This window comes from Pararge aegeria, chromosome 18, assembly GCF_905163445.1.
Source record: "Pararge aegeria chromosome 18, ilParAegt1.1, whole genome shotgun sequence".
Taxonomy (NCBI): domain Eukaryota; kingdom Metazoa; phylum Arthropoda; class Insecta; order Lepidoptera; family Nymphalidae; genus Pararge; species Pararge aegeria.
The window spans coordinates 1130241-1157898 of record NC_053197.1 but is presented as its reverse complement, the minus strand read 5'-3'; the positions used below and the strand labels follow the sequence as shown (position 1 = coordinate 1157898).

Genomic DNA, 27658 nt, shown 5'->3' with positions numbered 1-27658 from the left:
CAGGTACCGTTTACAATGTTGACAACAAAATGAACCAATAATAATATTTTACGATATTAGTTTCCGGTAATTTATTTCAGAAATGCAATTCTATTTGGAAAACATTAAATATTTAGATAAGTATTATCAAGAATTATATAAAGCAAAATAGTACTATTAAAGGAATTATATAATAATGAATCTCCTAGTGACGTCACAACATGTTTATGGCGTAGCGTAGGTATCAGCCAGCTGGGTAACCGCTAACATAAAACAAATAATCAAAAAGCTTAGAAGCCTTCCACTGAAGTCAACCTTGAGTTTATTAAAAAATAAGTAATAAATCACTGCCTTTAATTTTTGATTCGATCACTGATTAAACAGGACCGCTTAAATACGAGCAAATTAATAGCATGGCTACGTACCCGAATTACAGCTATGTATAATATATATATTTGACGGCCCATTAGCGCAGTTTGCAGCGACCCTGCTTTCTGAGCCCAAGGCCGTCGGTTCGATTCCCACTACTGGAAAATGTTTGTGTGATGAGCATGAATGTTTTTCAGTGTCTGGATGATAATATGTATATCATCAGGCATCTTAGTACCAATAACACAAGCTACGCTTACTTTGGGGCTAGATGGCGATGTGTGTATTGTCGTAGTATATATTAGTAGTATATATGCATTCAAAAATTCATATTATTGCGCCAGAGACTTTGACATACCCATACGGCAGTTTGTCCAAGCCAAGTTCGGAGATAAAAGAGCGATATACCACACTATTAATACCAAAAGTAAGAAATTAAAGTCTTTATCATTCTTCATATAACATAATACACGTTTCAAAAACAAAAACTCACTGCAGTACATCTTAATTAAGGTTTCCAGTAACGAGATCAATCACATTTCGTAGCTTCGGGGCCACGGCTTAATCCCATAAGCGGTAGAGTGGTGTGGAGCGGTGGATGGTGACATAAAGAAATGCATAAAACAATGTTTTGCTGCACGCATTAAAGTGGTGAAGAACTTCCTAAATTCATTTTAATGTCTATGTATATTTACCAACAGTGACATAAAGGAATGCATAAAACACTGTTTTGCTGCACGCATTAAAGTGGTGAAAAACTTCCTAAATTCATTTTAATGTTACTACTTGTTGTAGTGATAACAAAATAGCCTATGGTTCCGGGAATAGAACAGTCCTGAGTCGGGCCGGAATTTGTTAAGCACTGGGTTCATATCAAGCTATTATCGGCCGGCGGCCCACTACAGGGCACGGGTCTCCCACAATGAGAAGGGGTTAAGGCCGTAGTCCACCACGCTGGCCCAGTGCGAATTGGTTGATTCCACACACCTTTGATAACATTATGTAGAACTCAGCATGCCGGTTTCCACACGATGTTTTCCCTATCTTTCTAGCTCCTTCACTAGAGCCCACGTTAAGCTGTCAGTCGCGTTATTTTTCACTATCATTTCATAGGCTTCTAGTTCTCCACATTCCCTAAATCCCACTCTCGTGGGTCTCAGTGATGAAGAGTACCTGTCTAACCGAATAAAATGGTTTTGGCGCGGCGTCCGCAGATATATCGCTTACTGCCAAAAGCCGTAGCCCTGGTAAATATTACAAAAAGTCGCCAAACTGGAGCTTTCAAACAATTGTTTATTCAACAGCCACTTCTGTTTTTTCCCAGCTCTGCGTCATATTTGTCTAAGAGCCAGTGGAAATATTTGAGTACTCTGCTGTATTTGTTTTAGGTTATTCTAAATCTACCCTGCTCGCATTTGGTTTTTTTTTTTTATTTGTTCCAATATCTTTCATCTCTTAACATTGGCAAAATATAGTACTTAATTCAATTTCCGGTAATACTAGTTATGATGTAAAATAAGACCATGTGATCGGTTGATATAATTACAGCCTGTTTTTTCCCCACCAGTGGAAAAAGCCTTCTATCTCACCTGGGACACGGAGGTTTGGCATAAACAATATTAACCAAGCATATTACAAACCCGAATCCCTATGATATAGAGCTACGCGATATAGGCGTCTTTTACCCTAAATCAAAGTAATCCAATCTGCCATCTGCTGATTTTAGTTTACATCTATTTAACTAAATCCCTTTTTGTATTACTATTTATGTACATTAGTTCAAGTACATCCTCAAAATCCCTTACCGGCTCTCAGACTATACGCGGTGGTACGAAAACGAATCTCAATAGTAAGGCATTCAGTATAATTTGTGCGCTTGCGCCTCCATGTGCTCTACTGGTTAAGTCTTTTTTTATTCTAAGGACCGCTCCTTGTGTAGATTTGAATTTGGAACAAAAAAATTCTCTTTGGCAGACGGTCCGAATCGGTCAAATTGACGTTCGGACTAGTGCGTAAAAATCTTAGGTTGCCTAACGAGTTTGATTCAACAGTCAATTATTCAACCTTATATTTAAAAAAAAAAATTATATTCCTAGTTTAATTTGCGTTTGAGTACTCTATTGATAAACCTACTAAAAAAGTGTTGTGTCAAGTTATTCATATGTGATTTTACAAAAAGTATTAAATATAAAATAACAAGAAGAAACATTGGTTCAAAGGCTAAAACAAGATTAAAAAAACAATTACAACTACAAATTAAAAATCCAAACGTGTAATGTAAATAACGCATGATTTTAAATTCATTTTCAATTCGTAATAGTGATGTGTGAAAATATGGTATCGATAAAAAAGTGTTAGTTCCAGATGTAAACGGCGCTTTCTCGGAATGTAGTCATAAATGTAGAGTTTGGTTGGTTTGCTAAAACGGTACATTGTTTGGGAACCCGACGTTTTGTGTTATGTAAACACGGTTTCCGTTCTGATGAGGCATTTTAAATATCGAATATTAGCTTCATTAATGAATATGTAAAACTTAATGAATATGCAAAAGTCTTTCTTGTTGCTCTTCTTTGAATATTTCTAGGCTTTTTATCGTAAAGAGTCACCATAGAATTAATATACACCAAACTAAGATAATAAATTTCCATAAGCATAGCTTCTATCCTAAACAAAGACCTTTTTTTTATCTTACTACACGTTAGCCCTTTATTGCAATCTAACCTGGTGGTAAGTGATGATGCAGTCTAAGATGGTAGCGGGCTTAGCTGTTAGGAAGTATAAAAGTCATTCCCCTAATTTCTATGCAACATCGCACCGGAACACTAAATCGCTTAGCGGCACGTCTTTGTCGGTAGGGTGGTAACTTGTCACGGCCATAGCCTCCCACCAGACCAGACAGAAAATTCAGAAATTCATAAATTCCCAAATTGCCCCAGGAATCGAACCCTGGACCTGCTACTTAAATTCACAGCGCTCGCCGCTGCGCCAGAGAGGTCGTCAAAAATATACCTGAAAGTTACGTTATGTTAAGTTGTTCAGCGTGGTGACTGAAGATCAGAGTACATTGGTCACCACCCCTCCTCTTCTGACGAGTCTCGTACGAGGCGACTAAGGCTATAATATAACGGAGAACAGGCAGCAGCGAGCTCTGTGCTACTACTACCTTCTTTTGCGAACGCCAACCCGTTTGCTGTTATAAGATTTCATTGGCGTAAAATTTCCCTAACCTAACCTGTTAAAGTCAAAGTCAAAGTCAAGGTCAAAAATATCTTTATTCAAGTACATTACATGAGAGTTACACTGTAGTGAGATGATGGCGATAACCATATTCGTAAACTTAAAACTAAAGCTACGAGGGTCGAAACGCGTCCTGGTCTACGATTCGATTATGGCGGTCATATTAAACCCATCATCGGCTTCCTAGCGACATCGTACCGGAACGCTGAATCGCTTAGCCACACCTCTTTGTCGGTAGGGTGGTAATTGGCCACAGCCAAAGCCTCCCACCAGACCAGATCAGAGAAAATTCAAAAATAATAAATTTCCAAATTCACCGCTGAGCCAGAAAAGTCGTCATTAACGCTATAAGAGTGTCTTTGAAAAGTCAAATATGTATGTATTTAAAAAAAAAAAAGAAATATATTTAAAAATTCGTTATAGTTTAAAAGTATTCTTGGGATTTATGATTATGTCGTTTATTATCTCTCACATCGTCCTATTACCTTTTATGCGACATTTGCAACTATAGTAAGTATCATATGATACCGTGAGTGTCTACCCACTTTGCATTAGCTTTTGATACGGCCCGTGTTCGGTTACATAACACTCGTAACTCCATTTGGTAGTTTATTCGCAACTTTCGGTGAATTAACGACACCCACGCATTATGCGTGATTTACTGGAACAAGGGTGTATGTCCACAGTAACCCAAGTTATCTACGACACGGAAATCTTAGCAAACTTGTTAATGGATTTTGTGACGTCAAAAAACTAACCAAGAGTATGAGATCTATCGTAATGGTATTATCGTTTTAGATTATCACAATTGTAAGGGACAGAATTGTATCTTATCTTATTAAATCTCTTTGAAATTAGAATCCCTTTGTCTTACCACCCAACTGAAAAAGTTGCCAAGCGATTTAACGTTACGGCACGATGTTTCGTAGAAACCGATTATGTAGGTATAACTATACAATTGAGGAATTTCTTAATGACAAGGTTGCTTGGAAGCATCCAGCTCCACTTTCATCTCTCACAAGATAGAAAAATGAATGTTAAAATGTAAAATGTAAATTGTTGATGTTGGAAAAGAGCAACTTCTGCCTCCAAACTGGTGGTAGAGTCACCACACACAGAAAGACTTGACGTTTCAAAAGTGCTTATATTAGGCCTACTTGAAATAAATGAATTTTGAATTTTGAACTGCAAAACGCCTAACAGTTTAGCCCGCTACTATTTCAGGCTACATTTTCACCTCCCATCAGGAAAAACTGCATTCAAACCTGACTTATAGTTGAATAAAACAAAATCTAGACAGTGGTGAGGCCGAGCCGTGCCTCGTACGAGATATGGAAGAGATACTGAACCAAAATTACATTTACACATTTTATATGAAACGAAAAGGTATGTCGAGGCTCGTTCGAACCACGGACGTCACAAGGTGTAGCATAAACCGCTTCAAAACCTAACTTATGCCCGCGACTTCGTCCTTGTATGAGTCAACCCTAAAAAATAGACGTATGCTGTTACGGACCTATTTTTAGAACTATTCAATTGGAACAATAGAGGTACTTTCCGAGGATCAAACTCAGTCTCCCCGAAAGGAAGCCGAAGCATTAACCACTACACTATCACCGCCATATTATTCCGTATGGAATGATCATCATTACCATCAACCCATAGCCGGTCCACTAAAGGGCACGGGTCTTCTCCCACAATGAGAAGGCAGGCAGTAGTCCACCACGCTGGCCCAGTACGGATTGGTGAACTCCACACACCTTTGAGAACATTATGTAGAACTCTCAACCATGCAGGTTTCCTCACGATGTTTTCCTTCACTGTTGAAGCAAGTGCATATAACTCAGAAAAGTTAGAATGCGTGCTGGGATTCGAACTCGGTCCCCCGAAAGTGAATCCTCGCCACTGGGCTATCACAGATTCATGGTTGCTCGTATGAAGAACAATAAAATCGGTTCGTTATTTTACTCGTTAAATCGTAACCAATTATGCGAGCCCGGCGGAGATCTTATTTGGATTCTGCACGCGAACTGGGACGTTACAGATTTAGCCGACCGAAGACCGTTATAGGAACAGATCCTTGAGTTTTACTCTATAAACGATTTCCAAAATGGAGGTGAACAATTATTCAACGTGTATATTTAATTGCCCAGTTGGTAGTATCATTTAAATATTACTTCCTTCAAATAGTACATTACATGTAAAATATGACATAGAAGTTTCTGGCGATAACTAAATTCGTAAACTTAAAACTAAAGCAACGAGGGTTCCAAAACGCCCTAAGAAGAAAGAAGCCCACAAGAAATTAAGGCAGATTTTTTTTTGTTATCACCATTTGTCATTTTTACATTTTTTCTAGTAGCTTTCCTATATAGATATTTTGCTAAAAATGGCAACACAGTGTATATAATTGGGCGATTTAGACTTCTTTTAAATCGTGTGTCAAATCCCTTTTCTCAAGCAGTTATGACCGTGCACCGTAGATATAAGATTTCATTAGATACAAACGCAATATTTTACGTTTATTACGGTACCTGCGCCATTGTTTTAGTTCTAATTAATTGCCTGTTTATCTATTCAGCGCATCATTGTTTTCGGCCACTCGTCTGTGTATCCGCTCCTTACACCTCAGTTTGGGGTCAATGCCTCAATCAAAGATTTCAAAATATCATTGTCATATACGCACCTATTCATAAAACAACAATGCGATTGTCTAAGGACAGCACATTCTATGCAACTAGGAATTTACTGTATTTATTTATTCGAGTTAACGATTATTATGACATCTTAGTGTTAATGGGTTACCCATACCTACTTAATGAATGAATGAATGAATACATTTTTACTGTACACAACACAAACATATAGAAAAATTGAAAATATAAATTTGACGTAAAGTATACAAATTGGCGGCCATATCGCTACATAGCGAACTCTTCCAAGAAAACAATGGCGTAAAACACAGCTCAAGAAGTGGTAGGTGGTGCATATAAATATACATATATAATAAATATATATATATAATAAACTCACAATATTATATATGGATACTGATAATTAATATTATAAATGCAAAGGTAGATAGGTTAGGTTAGTAACAATAACAATAACAAACAAACAGAAATACAGTTTGTTAGAGTGTTTTTTTAATTATATTCGCCCTAACCGGGGCTCTAAATTTGGTGAGGTTTGGCACAGAGATCGCATCCTGCAGATGGGGGTTGATAGCTAAAAAAATATTATTCTTTCTGAATTCCGGGGCGACACTTGGTATTTTTTTGCAGAAATACCCGGTACTTTATAATTCTTAGAAGCATTTAATTTTAAATCATTGACGGATTAATTTGATTTCAAATTTGGAACTTCGTTTTCTGAAGCTTGGTGGTAATGAAAATTTCTTAATAGAAAAACCCACAACCTATCAACTTTTCACAATCAAAGGATTTGAATAATTATCTGTCGAATTCAGAATTTTAAATGTAGAATTTTGAATTTTGAGTTTAAGTTTTTATGTATTGAATTTGGAATTTGGAAAACAAAAATCGTGCTTCAGAAACACAATTATCCGCAACGATTTAGTCGCTGCTCTATAAATCCATCAGTTAACAACCTAGACTTTAGATGCGGAGTCAGGTTCCCTAGTTTACGACTCTGATTAAAATGGAAATGTATCACGTTGATAGTACTTGGCAAGTTGGCGGGGTAATTGGAGAATTCTGTTAACACTAACCCAGATTACTAACGTTTTGAAACCTGATATTCTCGTAACTACACAGTTTCTGTGTATACTATAAATAATTAAGATTTATTATTACAGTTATATTGGGTTAGACTAAATCTATAAATAAATAATCATTACATCCATACAAATAAATATTAATGTCTTTCTGTGACTTCGAAATAATTGCCTCTGATGCGATTATTTTAAACCCGATACCCGTAACCAGTAGGTAGGACTTCACATCACTTCGTGGGACCGAGTTCAAATCCCAGCACGCACGTCTAACTTTTCAAAGTTATGTGCGTTTTAAGCAATTAAAATGTCACCTGCCTCAACGGTGAAACCTGCAAGTCTCAGAGTTCTCCATTAATTAATGATGAAAGAGTAAAATGTTCCTGGGACTCCGCCATTTCATTTAATATTCACTATTTCATTTTATATTCTATTTAAATTTCATTAATACCACTTTCACATTTTACAAATATATTCATTTGTTTAATAGAATAATTGAGAATAGAAATTTGAAGATTAGATCAGCACATGTCAATATAACCTTGTCATTGAATATCATAGAATGTTGCAATCGTCAATGTGATTACAATATTTGCCACTAGCTGGCGTATAAGTCTAGAAGCATGGAGTATATGACATATATACTTACGACCAATCCAAATTATTATTTTTAAATAGCGGAAATTACACAGACGTCTGACGTATTCGTTACTTCCGTCAGAAAAACAATCTAAGTTACTCCCTAGTCGCGCCAAAAGAAGTTTTATAAAAAAAAATACACCTTATCATACGCTGGTAACTAGTCACCCAGACAAAACTCAACCAATCAGTCTTCGCAGTTATTTCATAAAACAAATAATACACAAAGGAATTACATCAATCGCAAACCATTTCTCAGGACACCAACAGAACAATGGAACCCGAATGGGACAGCCGATTACAGACAGTTATGCTTGGCGTATTACCAAATAAAGAACTGCGAGTCGAGGTGACACACTTGCAACATGCTGGTTACTGTATGTGCGAAGAGATAATAAAAGATTATAATACTAGCTTTTTAGGGTTCCGTAGTCAGACAAGTAATTCTTATATTCTCGTCATTCTAACTAACATACTCTCAGCACGGCTAGCAGGAGACAATTATCTCCCCGGGGAAGGGATAAAATGTATCTTCTGCCACAGCTTTATCAACTGTCAGAGCACTGCCGCACAGGTGGAAATAATATCCAAATAATCCATATATGTGTAATCTTGAAGGGGGGTAAACTTCTCCTATTCCTGGTTCCCGTGCTTTACCAGGTGGACACGTTAATTACATCCCTTGTCAGGGGATATAATTGGGGTACATAAATTTATCTCCTGCCTATGCTAGCACTGTAGGACACAAAAATAATAATAGTACTTTAATGGGACAGGCGATCACAGATAGTTATGGTAATCGTTTTATCAAACAAAATACTGCAAGTCGAGGTGACACACTTGCAATATGCTAGTTATTGTATTTCCGAAGAGAAAAGATTATTATACTAGCTTTTTAGGGTTATGTTGTCAAATAAGTAATTCTTATACTTTCGTCGTGCTAACTAATATAGTCTTGACATATAAAAATAACAATAGTTATCTAATGGGACAGCCGATTACAGACAGTTATGCATGACGTATTACCAAAAAAAGAACTGCGAGTCAAGTTGCCATACTTGCAAAATGCTAGTTACTGTATGTACGAGAAGATAATAAAACATTATAATACTTTCTTTTTAGGGTTCCGTTGTCTTTGACAAGTAATTCTTATAGTCTCGCCATGCTAACTTTCTTTTACTTTTTATTTCACTGCAAGTTAGCCCTTGACTGCAATTTCACCCGGTGTTAAGTTATAACGCAGTCTAAGATGGTAACGAGCCAACCTGTTAGGGTATGGCAGTTACATTAAACCCATACCTACCCCTAATAAATTTCTACGTGTGATCGTACCGGAACGCTAAATCGCTTTGCGGCACGTTTTTGTCGGTAGGGTGGCAACTAGTCGCGGCCGAAGCCTTCAAGTAAAAAAAAAAAAAAACCGAAATTATAAATTCTCTAATTGCCCCCACTTTAAACCACAGCGCTTACAAGTACACCAGGGAGGTTGTCAAAAACTATTATACTCTTAGGATACAAAAATAACAATAGTACTTTAAAAGGACAGGCGATCACAGATATTTATGGATAACGTATTACCAATTAAAGAACTGCAATTCTAGGTGATACAGTTACAACATGTTACTTTAGGGACATTGTATAGTAGCCTTGATGTAATAAATGAATTTTAACTCATTGTTTTAACTTATCCAATACAAAATATGCTTAAGTCACCGTAATATACGGACAGACACTGTTCGTGCCATTAGATTTATTTTCTACTAATACAAAATAAATTATGATGTTTATCTGCGGTAAAAAGAAACTTTATTTGCATGATACGGAACCCTACCTTATGCAGCCTGCGATACGCGCATGATAAGCTATTTTGTTTATATCAAGTGCCTATAATTGAGGTATCCACTTAATATAATTGCGAAAGTAACAAGTTATAATAACATTACGAATTGTAGGCTATAGACTCTGTTATCATAATCGTAACTAAGTTATTAGCAAAATAAAGGTATTATAACACAATTAGGAGTTGTACATAACGGTGATAGCTCAGTAGTTAAGATCATACAAATAAATAAAATTGAAGCGTTGCTTTGTGTCAACAGAACACCTTTTTAACCGACTTACAAAAAAGGAAGAGGTTAACCATTCGTTTGTAGTTTTTTTTAATGTTTGCTACTTCATAACTCTGTCATTTCTAACCGAATTAATTTTCTTTGAAGGATCATACTTCCCAGTGGAAACCTGGAGTAATCGGGAGAAATGTTATAGGGCTACCTTAAGTGATTGGTCAAGTAAAACTGAAGATGATGACCACCGATTTTTTTTTTTATTTATTTAACTCACAAAACAGATAACGATATAACATAAACATAAGAACAACACCCAATAACAATAAAACTAGCCACTCTCCAACACATGCGTGTATATTTGCAGACATTAGTTGCGACTGAGTTACGTCCCGGGATATTTTCCTAAAAAAATAAAAAAAATATCATATAAAAGAGTATAGAAGACATTTAATACAGTGTCGAGTTAAGTTATGAAACAATATCTTTTATTGTTTCTTTTTTGTTTTCGGAGTCGTAAGGTTAACTTAGAATCGCACTGTTAAAAAAACTGTTTTCGATAACATGCAGATCAAATCAAAAATTAAAACTAATTTATAAACACTTAGTATATATCAGCTTTGTTAGTTGCTAATAACGTTTGTAGTTTATGTTTTTCCCAGAACTCATTTGCACAAAACACTGATCTTAATACAAGAATCTTTTAGTGCGCTAAAAGGTCTATAAATTTAACTAAAAGTAGCCTCGTAATTTAAAATGCCTCAATAAAATGTAAACTGCCGATTGTCGGACACTAAATTTAATCCCCCATTAAATTTCTCCAATCTAGCTCCGGTTTTAAATAAATAAGAAAAAAGCAAAAATACAATCAACGTTACGTATCCACCAGTGAGAAAATAATTAAATTGAGTGTAATAATGTAATGGCAAGAACTGTAAGGAAACTGAAACGAGGTAAGCCAAAAGAGTTAAACATAAAACAGTTGCCATCTATAATTATAACGCCACCGGATTTAGACATGAAATTCAAAACAAACAATAGAGAAAACAGTGAATCAACAATAGTTGATACTGCACTCAATGAACCATCAACTTCAACAATGGATTTCAATGTGAACGAGCTAATAGCTCAACTATCCGAAAATTCGAAAGCCTCGAAAGGTGAAATCGAAAACATCCAAAGGAAGTTGTTACACCAGGCAAATCAGATACTAAAAGTTAATGCTTTCGCCAACCAACCTATCCCAGAGCCTCGTATAATCGGTGCAATGCAGAAATATAACGGATCCAATTGCAATAATGGTATATACGGAAGGCCGATGTCTATAGGGAATGTGAAGCAAATTAATAAGCAAGAGGTCCAAATGGTGCCCGAGAAGTTACAAGAAAACGTCAGTGAGGTAAACAAGGAGTGGACGCAGCGAAGGGTCAATTCGTCCGTCGGCGCGGGAAGAGGTTTTTTCTACGAAACAAGTTCCGAAGCTCGATCACTCGGCACAGGCAGTACGCACGGCGCGACCACGCCAGGTGAATGTCTTGCTTGTTTTCTACAAAAGCTTTACAAACTTTTTGAGTTCTCTTGTGTTATAAATACAGTGTACGTTTTAGTTTCCAATGTGAATCAGTAAATTCCGTGTTGTGTATACACCTTTTGGTTCGCTTTGCTGCCCGTCTGGTATGTACAATGGCCTTGTATACTTGAGTTTAAGTTACATCTATTTATAACGGGTAATCTGTTTTCCTCGATGCTCGATGTAGGAAACGTCGCTTAACGTCAACTCTACAATACATAAAGCTTGTTTGAAAGTTGAAAGCTTCTGTTAAGTTGTGGTCATTGAAAATAATCAGTAAATTAAAGTAACAGACTCTCGTGTAGGTACCATAATAAAGTTACACTCAAAATAAAGGCAAACCCTACAAGATACTTTGCCTTAAATAAAGTCATAGACGTAGTAAACATGTTTTACTTTTAATATATTATAAGCTACTTTTACTATCTATTGTCAATTTATATCAGCTACGTGCCTACTCGTTGCGTTGTTTACGCATGTTAAGTTTCCATAACCTCAAAGTTGTTCGTTCCATAAATATAACTACGGATGCTCTTGCCTTAAATATCTCTTGCATTTATAAAATGATTACCTGTTAAAGGCAGTGTCAACACCGCTATTGTAATTGCTTTTACGTCTTTAGAATTTAGTAAAAGTTTAGTCTCACAGCTAAAAGTAAAAGTTCAAAGTTTTCATTTAAAGTGAAAACGCAAAGAATTATATTCAAGGCTGTTATATATCTTCATCATTAAAATTGCGCCAATTTACAAATTGTGACCTAAGTAACGAATAGCATCATCAGCAGGGCTAGTACAGGCAGGAGACAAAAATTATATCTCTTATAAGATATAAATTATATCTTACTAGCTGTTGCCCGCGACTTCGTCTGCGTTTGATTTTGTTTTTTGATGTGGCATTCAATCTAGTTGTGGTTCTAAAAAAAATTAAAGTATTCAGTATAGCTAAGCCTTAAATGAGGGGTTGCTGCTGTCCGCTGAGGAGTTCTGTCCTCTATCTCCAACCACAATCATCAGATCTACATAAAGTTTGGGCAAAATTAAATACATATTATAACCTCTATAGCACAAAAATAATTATTTAAAGTCGGGAGTTATGGTGTAAAATCGTCAAAAACTTTCATCCCCTCTTCCAAAGGAACCGAGGTTAATGTCGGGATAAAAAATATCCTATATTATTTCTAACACTTTCAAGAATATGTGTACAAAGTTTCATGAGGATCGGTTAAGTAGTTCTTGCGTGAAAGCATAACAAACAATTGACATTTATAATATAAGTAGGGATAGGGATTATATCATTTTAGACAAGTTAACAACTTGTCAACCTACTAAAGCACGGAAACATACTGGTGAGCCAAAACGATATCCGAAGCCTCTGACAACAAAGCCAGCCTTTGTCGGCGAGCCATTACCGGCCCACTACAAAGCCCAGGTCTTTCCTCAGTATGCGAAGGGTCGGGAGGGTAAGGGTCGTAGTCCACCACGCTCGCCCAGTGCAAATTGGTAGACTTCACACCTCGTTGAGAACGTTATGGAGAACTCTCAGGATTGCAGGTTTCCTAATTATGTTTTTCTTCATCGCGGTTGATATTTAATTGCATATTAATCCATTGAGATACACACAATCGATCAGAGAACCTAAGACAAATAAAATACTTACCAACTTATAAAGTACCTTCTTATAATAATGCATATGGCAAGCGTACCTGGGGATATATGCTCCCATAACTTATAAATAAGTTTCAAGTTATAGATTAAAAAACAATAATAACATTAAATATGTAAGGGCAACCTTAAAGAATTTTGTTGTAAAATAACTTTATCAGTGCGAATGTTGCGTGGGGTAGGTATCTGGTATGTCATCTATGTACAAGTTGTAATCATAAACTTGCTATCTAACTGTTGTGTACTGACTACTGGTAGGGTTGTTATTGCAACTTAAATAAAAAAAAATATTGTTTTTAAAATTAATATCATTAATGTATACCTTGTCACATAAAATCTGAGTGAAAATGTTCGTTCTCTAACTTCTTTCTCAAATCACTTATTTTAGAAATAACTATTCAAAAAGATACGGAATGACAAAAATGGCATCAGCTTTGTTTATATTTTACTACTGCTACTGTAAAAAGATTTTGGTCCTACCAAACATAAAACGCGATCACACGCACACACATTCACGTGGAAATGTGATTTAAATTCATTACAATAAGCTAGGCTTCACATTTTATTAAGGCTACTTTAATATGAAAGCTGGAATATAATACATACATGTATCCAAGGTTTTATCCAACTAGACTTTTATAATCAAATCATTCAATCAAAATATTAATTATATAAATAAATAAATTATAAATATACTACGACAATACGCAATACGCCATCTAGCTCCAAAGAAAGCGTAGCTTATGTTATGGGTACTAAAAAGACTGGTAAATATTTTTATGAATAATATACATAAATACTTGGCAGCCTTCGATTCATAGAGCAGACTCGCTGCCCACTGCGTCGAACGGCCATGCTCGTCTGCGTCAATGCTCGAACTAATTTAAATTTCAGTGTTAGATGATGATAGCAAAAAAATACCTGGCTGGTTAAAGCAAGTTAAGAACTCTTGTAGCTTAAGTGGTATTAGCGCATTAACCTTAATATGACAAGTGCATTGTTCTTAATTAAGTTTTCAATTTTGTTTTCCTGAAATTAAACTTGCCAGCCTAGCTCTACTTTTAAACTTACTCTTAACAAAAAATCATATTTAACAATTGTATAATATAGTAAAAGTCATAACCACATAAGCACTTAATTATTCTGAGTCCGAAATCCATAATTGTCTATGTCGGCGTTAAAATAAAGGCGTCACGGTTTAAAAATGGAAGGTACTACTTTTGAAAACCTATTACAAATTAAAGTTCTATTAAGTATATTATTTTAATGTATGCATGTGAATATAAGTTAAAACGGTTTTTCATGATAATTTTGAATAAAAGAAAAACATTAATTTTTGTATGATATAAAATAATAATATAATAAAATATTAAAAGTTAAATTACTTCGTGATTCTTTTCACCGCCTGTGCCTGCAGAAGACGACGAAATAGTTGTATACAGTTTCGTGCTCTAAGAAAGAGATGTCAGTAATATTAGCAAGCATGTCGAATATAGTTTTAGTAACACATTAATTAAAGATGTCAATAAACACATGTTTATAAAATGATTATCGACTGACTCGTAGAACTTTCATTGGGATATTTCAGAATTAAAATTTTCGTATAGTAAATATTAATATAGTAAATATAAATAGTATAAAATATTTCAATCATGGCGGTGTAGTTCACAATATAATATATTAAAATACCTTACACTCTGTCCTCAAAGTTTCCAACTATACCCACATAAATACACATTATATAAATACCTTTAGAATTGTCCTTAAACAGTAACCTATAGGTAGATAGGTTTCTAAAAGGCACACAAAAATTCCCACGCACTTAAAACCAAGAAATATATAATTAGACAGAAAAGAGTGAAAATTACCATTTTCATTTATGACTGTTTAAAGACAGCTGAGAGGGTTCGTGAGAAAATAGTTGTCTATATCTTACGGGTCTTAAAACACCCGTATATCAATCTTAGGTTTTGACTACACGAGAGTTTCTGTGAGTTTAGGATCCATCAAATATTTAACGCGGGTTTTATTTTAGGGGGTGTTTTACAAAAGGTGAGAATAGGTAAATGGATATGTATGAATATAATATTGATAATTTCACCAGATATTACCGGGGATTTTAGTTGCACTAAGTGTTTTGAACATCGAAAGTTACCTGCCATTATAACAACATTATACATTTCTAATTTATATGTTCGAAACGTTTTTACCGGGTTTTAAGAGGTGGCAGATGAAATTTAAGTTGTTTTCTGACTTGCTTCAGAATCTTCACGGGCTTATAACGTAACATAATAACATGTTGATACAAAACCAGGCGAATAACACTATCTTAATTACCTGGCAGTTCTTCCCAATAATTCATTAAAATTGTAACTTTATAGCACCTGTTTCGAAACTTATGAGACATTATAACGGAAAGCAACTGGCAGTTCCACCCACTAATTATAGTTCCCATGTATTGTTACCGCACCGTAGACCAGCTATGCAAATAGCTGGTCTAGTTTGTTAACACAGGTAACGCAGAAAATCTTATTGCATAGAAGCAGGCGTTACATTGCGGAAATCCAAGATATATTATGAAAATTAAGCTTAATTTGCTTTACTCCGCGAAAAGCAGGAGAATCTGTATGGTGTAATTTATAATTTCTTCAATAATTACACTCCACACCAAACAGATCTTAAGCAATGTACCCTCTACGCACGTTTCGTTCCGAAACCAGAGAAAAATCTTCTTAAAATCTATGAGCGTCGAAACCGGAGCATCCTCAGGAGATGTTGACTTTACAATAAATAATTGTTAAGACCAAAAAATCTTCTTCAAATCTATGAGCGTTAATAATAACCCCGTTAATATTCTCTACGCCCTTATCGTATATATAGGGCAGACAAACCGAGAGTTAAAAGTATTTTATGTCATGACTTAATAATGTGTTAATTGCTGAATTTAGATAAATTGAGGGGATTTTTTTCATTCTGAAATTTACCTGATATGTTACAGTGTCAGATAGAAGTTAATCGAATTCCTACCATTTGTGCTCGGCATTGCATCGAATCCCTTGGCAACAAAAACCAGCTCAAATGAGAATCAACCCCAAAACCGAATACTTAATTCGATATGTATTAAATAAAATCTCTTTGAAATAACCGAACCGGATTGCAATCGGTTTTCTCTATGTAATCCAAGCCTTATAGATAACTTGAGTCGTAGGCAAGATTGTGATCAGATTTTAATTAAAAACGAAAATGTAAACAAATCTATGCAATCGAGTTCATTATGCAGAGGATGCATTGATTGCTTGCTTGTCGTTATCTTGATATAGCTGGTTTATCACGCTGATGTCATTGAGTGAACTAGTGAAGCGGTGATAGTGGTTAGGACAAGAAAAACCAACTAATATTATAAATGCGAAAGTTTATATGGATAGATGGATGGATGGATGGATGGATGAATGGATGGATGAATGGATGGACGATTGTATGATTGAATTGATGAATGAATTGATTGATGTTCGTTACTCTTTCACGCAAGAACTACTGAACCAATTGGACTGAATTTTGGAATAGAGATATCTCAATTCCGGCAGGATTCATGAAAACCAAAACACAGCGTACGAAGCCGCGGGCAGAAGCTGATAATTTAGATTTACAGCGGTGAGAGCCTAGTCGTTAGGTTTTCTCTAACTGGCTCACTTTCGCTGGGCCACTTCGAATGCCAGATACAAATGTATGAATGTATGAATGTACCTCTAGCGTTTCTTAGTTATGTGCGTTTTATGTAATTAAAATATCACTTGATTCAACGGTAACGGGAAACATTTTGATGAAACCTGCACTCCTCGAGTTCTTCATGGTATTATGAAAGACGTGTGAAGCGTATTAATCTGTATTTGGCCAGAATTGTGGACTGCGGTCTAAATCCTTCTCATTCTTAGAGGAAACCCGTGCCCTGTTATAAGCCGGTAGTTGGTTGATGATGATGACCTAACATAACAGCGTTACGTAACCTGCTTTTGTCTATATAAACCACCACACAAACACTTATGTTAAATACACACAAATAACTTGTAAAGCCATATGCATATATAAATATACCTACCATCTCAATTCCATCGTGGGTCAAAATGCTTGAAATGATAAAAAATACAATGCTCATATAGAACCGGTACAATTTGAATGTAATCTCCAAATTTAAACACACCAAAAAACAAACTCACTGGAAAATAAATTTTCTAATCGCTAAAAGTCTAATTTATGTGACATATTGGTATCATTTACATAACACGATATTTATGACCCGAGATACGCAGACGATTTATAAACTTAATAATATTCTCATGTTGTAAAGCTGAGAAATAATATGAGTTTTTATGATTAAAGGCTCAAGTAATACCAGATTAAGTACTCCTAGAGTATTTTTGGAAAAAGCTCGTTTATTAGGAAGGGTTATAAAATATGCTATTATATTTTTACCGAGGTGATGCTATAACTAACGACGATAGAGCTATACGTTTTTGGTGAAGACATTTCTTATTTCTCTTTCCGCCTCTAAATGCTACTTGTTTTAAATTATTATGATGCTACTTGTCATAAATTTGGTATCACTGATTTTATTTACGAAGAACTTAATAGTGAGGAATATACATGAGGGATTGTTATGGAGCTGAAGTTCCTTCTTAACGATAACTTTAGTTCTGGTTTCGATTTTTAGCATGGAGGACGAAAGCCACCTAAACCGTGTATGAAAACTTTAATTATTTAATTAATCCTATAGAAGACACTTTTGATACGTCATTTATTTTTTTATTTTAGTGATATGATGGTGATAACTCTCTACTGTACATGTAGGGTTTGCTATTCAACTGTATAGTGTAATATTTTATACAAAGTTTTCGTATCTTAAGGTAAACCTCGTTATATAGGCCCATAGTACGAGTGTCCAAGCAATCCTGTTAGCTTCATATTGTAGAGTACCTTCACCTTGTAATGTATTTATAATAATAATAATAAATATTTTTTATTATTTGTATTATAAAAAACAAAACATAGGAATTAACATATAGAGTACACGCTACAAAAACATATCAATGAGGACTTAAACTATAAAAATAACAAAATTAAAAATAAAGCAACTTAAAATTAGGAAACTAAATAAAAATTAAATAAGCTAAAAACAATCAAAATTTATTCTATGTTGGCAGTGACATATCTGTGGTGTTGTAAAGCCAATACCAAGCCAAGCCTATTTATAAGTTTGTATATCGTTCATTGACTATTTGGTCAATAAAGAATTTATTCTTATTATTTATTATGTCGTGGACCGTTAACGTATCGTAGTCGTGCGATATAATCGAAATAATATATCCACAATAACGATTTTGCTAATTGTGATACACTTTGATGAATTTATAATACATCGCGTGAATAAAGTTATCAGTTAATATTTATGGCCGATTAGGATTTAAATATATTATCAACGCATTTCCAGGGGACAAATAATAATAGAGACGTTTGTGTAATTTATTATTATAAAATATGATGCCTAGACAATAATATGTGGCTAGACGAATTCACTCGTTAACTTAATGTTAGGTTATTAATAATTCACCGATTTTGTGTCGAGAGTCAAGACTGGTTTTGATAAAGATAGAGAGAGGCTTGGTGACAGGCGTCAGAAGTATAAAGTTAATTGTAATAAAACTACGCTTCGTAAGCTTTATTATCACCATCATCATGATCATTATTAACCCAAAAGCGGCTCAATGCGGTTCTCCTCTAAGAATGAGGAGGTTTAGACCGTAAGTAGTCCACCATTTTGGCCAAGTGCGGATTGGCAGACTTCGCAAACCATTGAAAACGTTTAAGAAACGGTCATGCATGTTGGTATCCCGATGTTTCTCTTCACCGTTACACAAGTGTTATTTTGAACTTTAAAACTCACATTACTCCGAAAAGTAAGAGGGTCTTGCCGAGATTCTAACGCAGTCTACTCGATAGGAAGGCCGAAGCTCAACCACTAAGCTATCACCGCCTAATCAGGTTTAGATTAAGGAATTATTTATAATTAAGAATAATCATAGTTATTCACCTACAGATAAATTATATAAATCTTATGAATATATTTTAATATTTTTTATTATACATTGGTATAGGACTTAGGTAATCCATACGGATCAATTATTAAAAACTTTTTGTGGATACATTTTACGCAGTTAATATTTATAAATTTTAACAGTGTAAAATGTAGTTAATATATATAATCAATATGGGTAGGTTGCGAATTGCGAAGTTTTCGCCACAGCATAACTATAAACGGTATTACAAATAGGATTTTTTTTTGATATAGGGATTTTTCTGACGAAAAATTTTCAGTACGAGCCCCGAGGTTGAAACAGGCAAGCTAAATCCCCGTGCCTCAAGGAGCACGTTAAGCCATCTTCCCCGGTTTTTATCTTGGGATAATCATCAACCCACTTTTTCAACCCACAACCCAGGTCATTGCTCTTAAACCCTCTCTCTTATAAGAAAGGAGGCCTGTACCCAGCAGTAGGATTCTAATAGACTGGGTATGGTGATGATAAACTTACTTTTTTTTATTTATATGCATTTGCATTGATTATGTTTCGGTCATAGTGAAATTGAATAACAACTCTTACGAACTTTGGACTGCGTAACCTTATATCCATACACAAAAATTATAAATATGATTATACAAACACTAAATATCGCACCTTGTGGCAAGAACCATGGACAAGTGAGGTTATATGAGTTACCTTGTGAAAATCGATTAGTAAAAGGTAAATGTATGCCTGGGATTATTTTTCTCCCAATCCCAATTGATAGTGCCGGAATCCAACCGGCTAAGAACCCGCCTGCCTTCAAAACGATAGTGTACCTGCCTTTTTGGCCTACCACAAACGTCGTTGTCCTTTTACCTTTTCTCTTATTCGTCACTTTTCTTTACTTTTGTTATCGCTTCCATGCATTTTTTCTAGAATCCCACTTCTCTGACGCCTCTAGCATGATGGAGGTTAGGTTTTCTGTCTTTATTTACTTAGCCGTTACTTACTAAGGATTTGCCTTGACCTTTTTTTTTTTTTTTCGTTAGTGAAAACCGGCATTAGTCTATTAAAAATAATAGCTAGCTTCTTTCCGTCGTCGCTACACTTGGTTTATACATGGTACTAATAAATAATCATATTATTGCGAAAGTTTTTATCCATTGTTATTTCTTAAAGCTATAACTATTAACAACAAGTCTGCTGTGGATCTAAAACAGATGCCTTTTAAATGACTGGCAAAAAAAGGCTCCTCACATCTGCTGACCGATGGGCCTTAAGCTATTTTCACTCACACATAAAAATACGCCTTAAATATAATGAAAGAAAGTTCACATTTCCGTACACGTATATACATAGGGGGAACCTGTCATATTTCTAAGTTTATGTAATTTTGTATCTTATGCTTATAGTTATTGGGATTATAATAGTATGTGTGGTAATAATTACTAGTGTTTGAGCCAACGGAAATACTTTCGCAGCTTTTAAAATTTATACCTGCTCGTATTTTGGTTACAGGCTCGCTTTATGAGGATATATGATTTGTTTGTTAATAAACTTATATTATTTTAATATGCTTTAGAGTATAAAACCACCTATTATGATGTATTTTTGCGTATTAATTTATAAATTATATTTTAAAGCTACAAGCAATTCGTCAATACAAAAGACATCAACGCGTTACTGAGTTCAAAGTTTATTTTTGCTTACTACTTTATTTTGCTTAAATTACTATTATTTCTAAGATTACAGTTTCTGACTTCCCTAAATTATGGATGATAATTCTGAAACAAAAATTTTAACAATATTAAAATTGTTCTGGGCTTCTTCTTAGACCAGGACGCGTTTGCCACCCTCGTAGTTTGAAGTTCACGTATATGTAATGTACGCGTCAAGAGTGCCACTTTTGAGCCTATTTGAATAAAGATATTTTTAAATTCTACTTTCGACTTTGACTTTGATTGAAATGTTTAAATCGGAAGAACGCATAGTTTCTATGGGATCGATCTGATCTCCGACACTGCGTTATGTTCAAAATAGTTGTAATATCTTGCGAATAACCTCCCAATGTCATAAAGTGGCTTTGTTTTTGCACTCTTTTACGCCGCAACCTTTTCTAGCATAACATTAATCAATCAATCAAAACGAAGAAGTCATAGTCTATGGCAGCGAACGAATAAGTGGAAAAGATAAACATTTAATAACATTGGTTGTCAAAGACTGAACGCATTCGTTCAGACTAATGGCGTCGCATTTGAAAAATAAATAAATACTACGACAATACATCGCCATCTTGCTCCAAAGTAAGCGTAGCTCGAATCTGGCTATCTGGCTTTCATCAGTGCATCAACAGCAGCATAACTAGTATGCTGCTGTTGATGCACTGATGAAAGTGAGTTGAGTTTTTATTAATGCATATATTCACATCAAATCTTGAATCTAAAGTCTAAAGGAATCCAAACTAGTTTTATATGCCTGTAATAACGCGGGCAACCACGCCCTTCAGACCGGGAACACAGCATTGCAACAATGCTGTTTATCGGCTGAAATCAGCATAGCAGTGGGACTTCATCAAAATAAAATATATTAATGAAGACTTATTTTGTAATAAAAACGATATTTTGCTCATATTTGTATATCTCAAATACATATTCCCAATTAAAACGTAATGCAAATTGGGCATTAATAATTCAGTTCCACGTGCTAATTGATTATGTAAGCCGAACTAGCGGACGGACGAATCGATTACGATTTTCGACTCGACCCAATCGATAAATTCGCAACAGGTCAATTATTATACGCGCGTCCATATTTATAGATACAAAGAAACGGACGGAAATAGCCTAGTGGACTTTGACTTCACTATTAGGACCAAGGTAGATCACCAGCACGCATCTCTAACTTTCAAAGTAATGTGCGTTTTAAGCAATTAAATAACACTAGCTTGTACGATGAATTAGTGAAAAGGACACGCAGGTACGTTACTGAGCTTCGCATCCTTGCATCAAACAACAAGCAACCTTAAGCAAGCAAATATATAAATAAACTATAGTAAGAGTGTGTCCTAATAAGAAGCACAGTTAAACTTTAACTCAATAGGTCAGGGACGGCAAACCAGTGACACGCGACCAAAAATTTAAGGCTACACATAACCTCTGAAGGATGTAAACCGATTATTATTACTAATTTGTAAAGTTAATTGCTTTCAATCGTTTGGCACTTTAAGATAAAAAGAACTGCCAAAACGTTAACCCCATAGATCACAATCTCGGCAGCAAATCATACGATAAACACTCGAATTTTTTTATGAGATGAGTTTTCTCTCGTATCTGGTCTATTATTATTATTAACCAAACCGAACCGACCTATCTGCGATCATCCGTTATTGTTTACACATTTTGTGTTACGACATTTTGTAAGCAATTATTATGTCAAATAACAAAAAAGTTGACGCTCCCTACTCTCGCAATTGTTTTAAACTACTTTCTTTCCTAAATTTGTTAGTATCTCAGAAACCTACTAAGTAATCATGTCAAAGCTTTTAGAAATTTCTTTCGTAAAAGACTTATTTAATAATTGGGCATGTAAAACTTATGTTAAAAGGTTCGCCACCCCTGCAACAGCCTAGTAGGTGATAGGTATACTACATACCGTTGCATACCGCTATAGCAGCTGACTCGCCAAAATGGTGACCACTTCCGCACCGCTATTCATGCCTTCTAATGTAACCTGTTATTGCCACAATGAGATTACAAATCTTACTTATATCTATGTAATTGTCGACCTCTTTGGCGCATTGGTGTGCGCTGTAGTCTATAACTGGGAAGTCCCCGATTCGAGCCCCTACAGTTTAGGAGCAGTAGAGCTTTTGTGACAGAACTCGCCTGGGGGAGTGCTATCACCATGCTTATCTCTGCCGCTAAACAGCATTGTAGCAATACTGTGGCCCGGCCTTATTTTGAACGACACAGGTCAGCACGTTCACAACGTGTGTCGTAGCATGCTTTGTATAAGGTTTTTACATTGCTATCAGGTGGGCCATCTCATTGTTCCGGCAATTACTAAAAAAAAAATACCCGGCTAAGTTTGTTGTGGGCTCTTCTTAGACCAGGGCGCGTTTGGAACCCTCGTAGCTTTAGATTAAGTTGGCGAACGAAGTTATCACCGTCCCCTTACAATTATGTAAACAAATATGTATGAACGCTTCATAAGTGCCTGTGATAGGCCTACATGAATAAAAAAATTTTGAATTAGAATTTATTATTATAAAAAAGGGGCAATTCGGAATTTTACAATTACTGAGTTCCATCATTTCTAGCTGGTGATGGCAGATCAAAAAAATTTTGTCACCACCCCTTCTCTTCCCGATGAAGTCGTACGAGGCGATTAAGGCAATATAACGGAGAACATGCAGAAGCGTCTTCTGTGCTACTACCCTTTTTTTTAAAGCAACCCATTTTTATGGTCCACCCGATGTTTAGTGGAAAACAACCGCACATCAACAAAACAACACTTCACAGGGTACGCAAAAAGCACGTCCTGCAACATGCGGCCCTGTGTCCATCAATTCAAGGCGTAGGTGTTGAACCTCAGGTGCCTGGAATTACACCGGCAACCACGGCCTTCAGACCGAACACCGCATTACAACAATGCTGCTTGGCGGCAGAAATAAGCATGGCGATTGTACTGCCCTGGACGCTCTGTTACAAAAAGTTTCGACTACTAAGCCATTTACTGCGATCACAAACGCATCTGTTATTATTGGTAAAGCATCCCGTTTGCAGAGGCCTTTAGCTCAGCAGTAGACTTTTATTGGCTTTTGATATTTAAAGAAGTTAAAATAATGACGGTGCATAGTCAGTACAGATATGAAAATTTAATTTATGTCCATAGAAATATATCAAAATTTAAAAAGAAAATGGACTGTAACAATATAAATATTAGAAGCAAAAATAAACTCGTTTTGCAGTTTATTAGGCTACACAAAATTGCAAATTCATTCAAGGGCAATTGTATATTATTTTATAACAAATTACCAAATGAAATCTTTGAGATAAGCTTACAGAAAAATCCTATTATAATATTAGGGATTACTTAAACGATAAAAAGCTTGAATTGCTCTAGCTTGTTGTGCCGGCTAAGTTTGTTGTGGGCTCTTCTTAGACCAGGGCGCGTTTGGAACCCTCGTAGCTTTAGATTTAAGTTGGCGAACAAAGTTATCACCATCCCCTTACAATTATGTAAACAAATATGTATGAACGCTTCATAAGTGCCTGTGATAGGCCTACATGAATAAAGAAATTTTGAATTTGAATTTGATGATGATGAAGTAATTTCTGATGGCTAGCCTGGGGGGAGGCCAGGAGCGTGGTTTGTTACCATCCTACAAAAGACATTCTACCAGGAAATTTAAAGTTTCGGAACAATAACCAATTGAAACCGATTAGAGAATGGGTTTACTTTAACTGCTTAACTCCGCAACCAGTTAGTCTGCTACCTTCTCAGACTGCATCATTTCTTTCTACTAGCTATGGTTACAATAAGATCTTACTTGTAGTAAAATATAACACCAACCGTTTTGTTAATTCTTTTGTTAAATCTTGAAATTCTTTTGTTAAATCTTGAATAGAATGTCGCGAGGAGTTTTCTAGAAAGAATTTATCATTGTTCAAAAGATACGTAGAAACATAATAAAAGATATAATATGAAATTACTTGATACTTTCCTTGCTACTATAATATAAAAGGGAACCGTATACAAAGTGACATGATACTTGGCCAAAAATGTTGTAGAAAATATTTAGTTCTTGTATTTAAGGTGTTTTACAAGACGGTTATACAAAAATTTCCTATTGAGAGTTTATCATCATTCCTAGATATCTTTTGCTTATCCTTCTTCCCGTTAATCGCTTACAAATCCAATGAACTGCTACACCATCATCAAATTGTTTGCCTGTCTCTTGTTTGCCAGACTCTTTGATCGTACGTAGGAAGGGAACTAGCTAGTGGATAGTTACATGCACGCAAACGCAAAACCACAGCGTCTTCCCTACATCCTTAACTGGTCGCACGCAGAATACAAACTTGAAATCAACTGAGAATATTGGATACAAGCAGGCGTTACTTTGCGGAAATCCATGATATATTATGAAAATTAAGATTTATTTGCTGTACTCCGCGAAAATGAGATGTACTTAACAATTATTCATTGTAAAGTCAACATCTCTTGAAGATGCTCCGGTTTAGGAGCGAAACTTGCGTAGAGGGTACATTGCCGAAGATCTGTTTGGTGTGGAGTATAATGATTGTAGAAATTATGAATTACACCATATAAATTCCCCTGCTTTTCGCGGAGTATAGCAAATTAAGCTTAAATTTCATAATGCAACTGAGAATGTAGGTTTGAAGTCACAATGTGACATTTCTCTGCCATGGAGCTAGCCTTGCTTGCCTTATAATATTGTTGTATCTAGTGACCCGGTTTAACTTGGTGTTAATCTAAGTACTACTTTTAATGTCAGCAAATAAATGACTATCAACTTTTCTTAACGGAAATAAAATATAGGTAGTTTTGTTTGACTAGTCTACAATATTACTTATTCATCTCAACAAAATATGTAACTAGATCAACGTAACACCGCTACAGCACTTAAAGCTTATTAGCTATATCCTCATCAAGCTAAAAATAAGACAGTTAGTCTGTTTGCCTAAAGCTAAAGAAGTTTTATTCTTATACAGCAGAAACAATCACAGTTAAATAAAATCAAAATTCATTTATTTCAAGCAGGCTTAATATAAGCACTTTTGAAACGTCAAGTCTGTCTGTTTGTAGTGACTCTACCACCGGTTCGGAAGGCAGATTCTACCGAGAAGAAGCCGACAAGACACTCAGCAGTTGCTCTTTTCCAACATCCAACGACTTTACATTTTAATTTTACATTTTAACATTCATTTTTCTATGTTACAGTGGCAAACATAAGTAGTATATCGTATGTATCGGTTTCTTTGTTACCAATATTTCGCATTACCCATTGCACCGATCATAATGAAACTTGGCTGGTGGGAGGCTGCGGCCGTGGCTAGTTACCACTCTACTGAAAAAACGTACCGCGAAACATCTTAGCCTTGTGACAGATGCAGCGTACAGACCGATTGGCGTTAATATTACTGCCTTACCCCGAACAGATTAGTCCAGTACCACCTTAGACTGCATAACTTACCACTACAGATTGACCACAAGGGCAAACTTGTAGGAAATAAAAAACAAGAAATTCTCACACAATTTGACTACACCACGAACAAACCTGCGAGCTGCAACTAGTACCCAGTGTTTAAATTGACATGGCTTTATGAAAAGAGTGAAACTGCCATACCGCTAGAATGTTCGAATCGTTATTAAATTATAAGATGGCATTATTCAATGTCGCCCGCCTCTCGTCGAGAAAGTCAATCAAAGCTACTTTCCATACAATGTTAACTTTTACCTACTTCATCATGTCAAGCATTAGACATCCACTCCTGAACATGGGTCTTTCGTAAAGTCTTAGTTCCAAATATCATGGTGTTATGCCGCTTGGGTCTAGCGACAGCTTCACGACTCGCTGAGCTAAGTTAAGTTTGGTTCTCCTACGGATCTCCTAAACCTGATTTGATCATGTAGTGATACTTCGAGCATAGCTGTCTTCATCGCCCACTGAGTGACTCAAAGCCTTCTTGAGACCTATTAAGCGCCCACGTTTCAGACCCATAAGTCAGCCATTTTCTTACTTGGAAAGAAAATAGAGTTAACTAATGTGCTTCGAGATACCTTTCGACCCTTTATAACGTGGGACAAGAGCGAAAAGAAGAAGAAGATCCCACTGCTGGGCATTTATCTTCTCTCTCATAGCATAGCCGGCCGCTTTGTATTCCACTACAAACCCTCGAAGGTATGATTCAGTCTGAGATAGTAGCGTGCTAACCCGTTGGCAGTTATATTAAATTCATATCCGTAATCAGTTTCTAAGTGAGATCATACTGGAACGCTTAATTAATTTGCGGTACGTCTTTGCCTCCAAGGTAACCGGCCACAGCCAAAGCCTCTCACCAGTTAAAATGCTCCAATACTCTGTGGGCTTTAATCAGTGGCGTGCACTACATAAATGCGCAAAAGCATTGTCTAACTACCTAACTCACCCTTATTTTTTGATAAAACTTGTATAGTATGAGGATTTTTCCATTTTATGCCATCTGCCTGCTTTACGTATATTCAAAAGATTTATGCACGCGACTGCTGGGAATAAAATAACCGTGGTTGGCGCATCGTGCTCTCCGAGGTACGGGGTCTGACCATTTCCTCACTTCGTAATACAT

The 27658-nt window shown here is 35.7% G+C and overlaps 1 protein-coding gene across 1 annotated transcript in view; it reads left to right on the top strand.

Moving 5' to 3' along the window:
* The first annotated feature begins 10942 nt into the window (after nucleotides 1-10942).
* The window catches only part of LOC120631700, a 49405-nt gene continuing 32689 nt past the window's right edge, over nucleotides 10943-27658 (top strand). Inside the window, exon 1 of the mRNA XM_039901376.1 lies at nucleotides 10943-11546. Within this exon, the coding sequence (XP_039757310.1) occupies nucleotides 10943-11546 (604 nt within the window). The remainder of the gene's footprint in view (nucleotides 11547-27658) is intronic.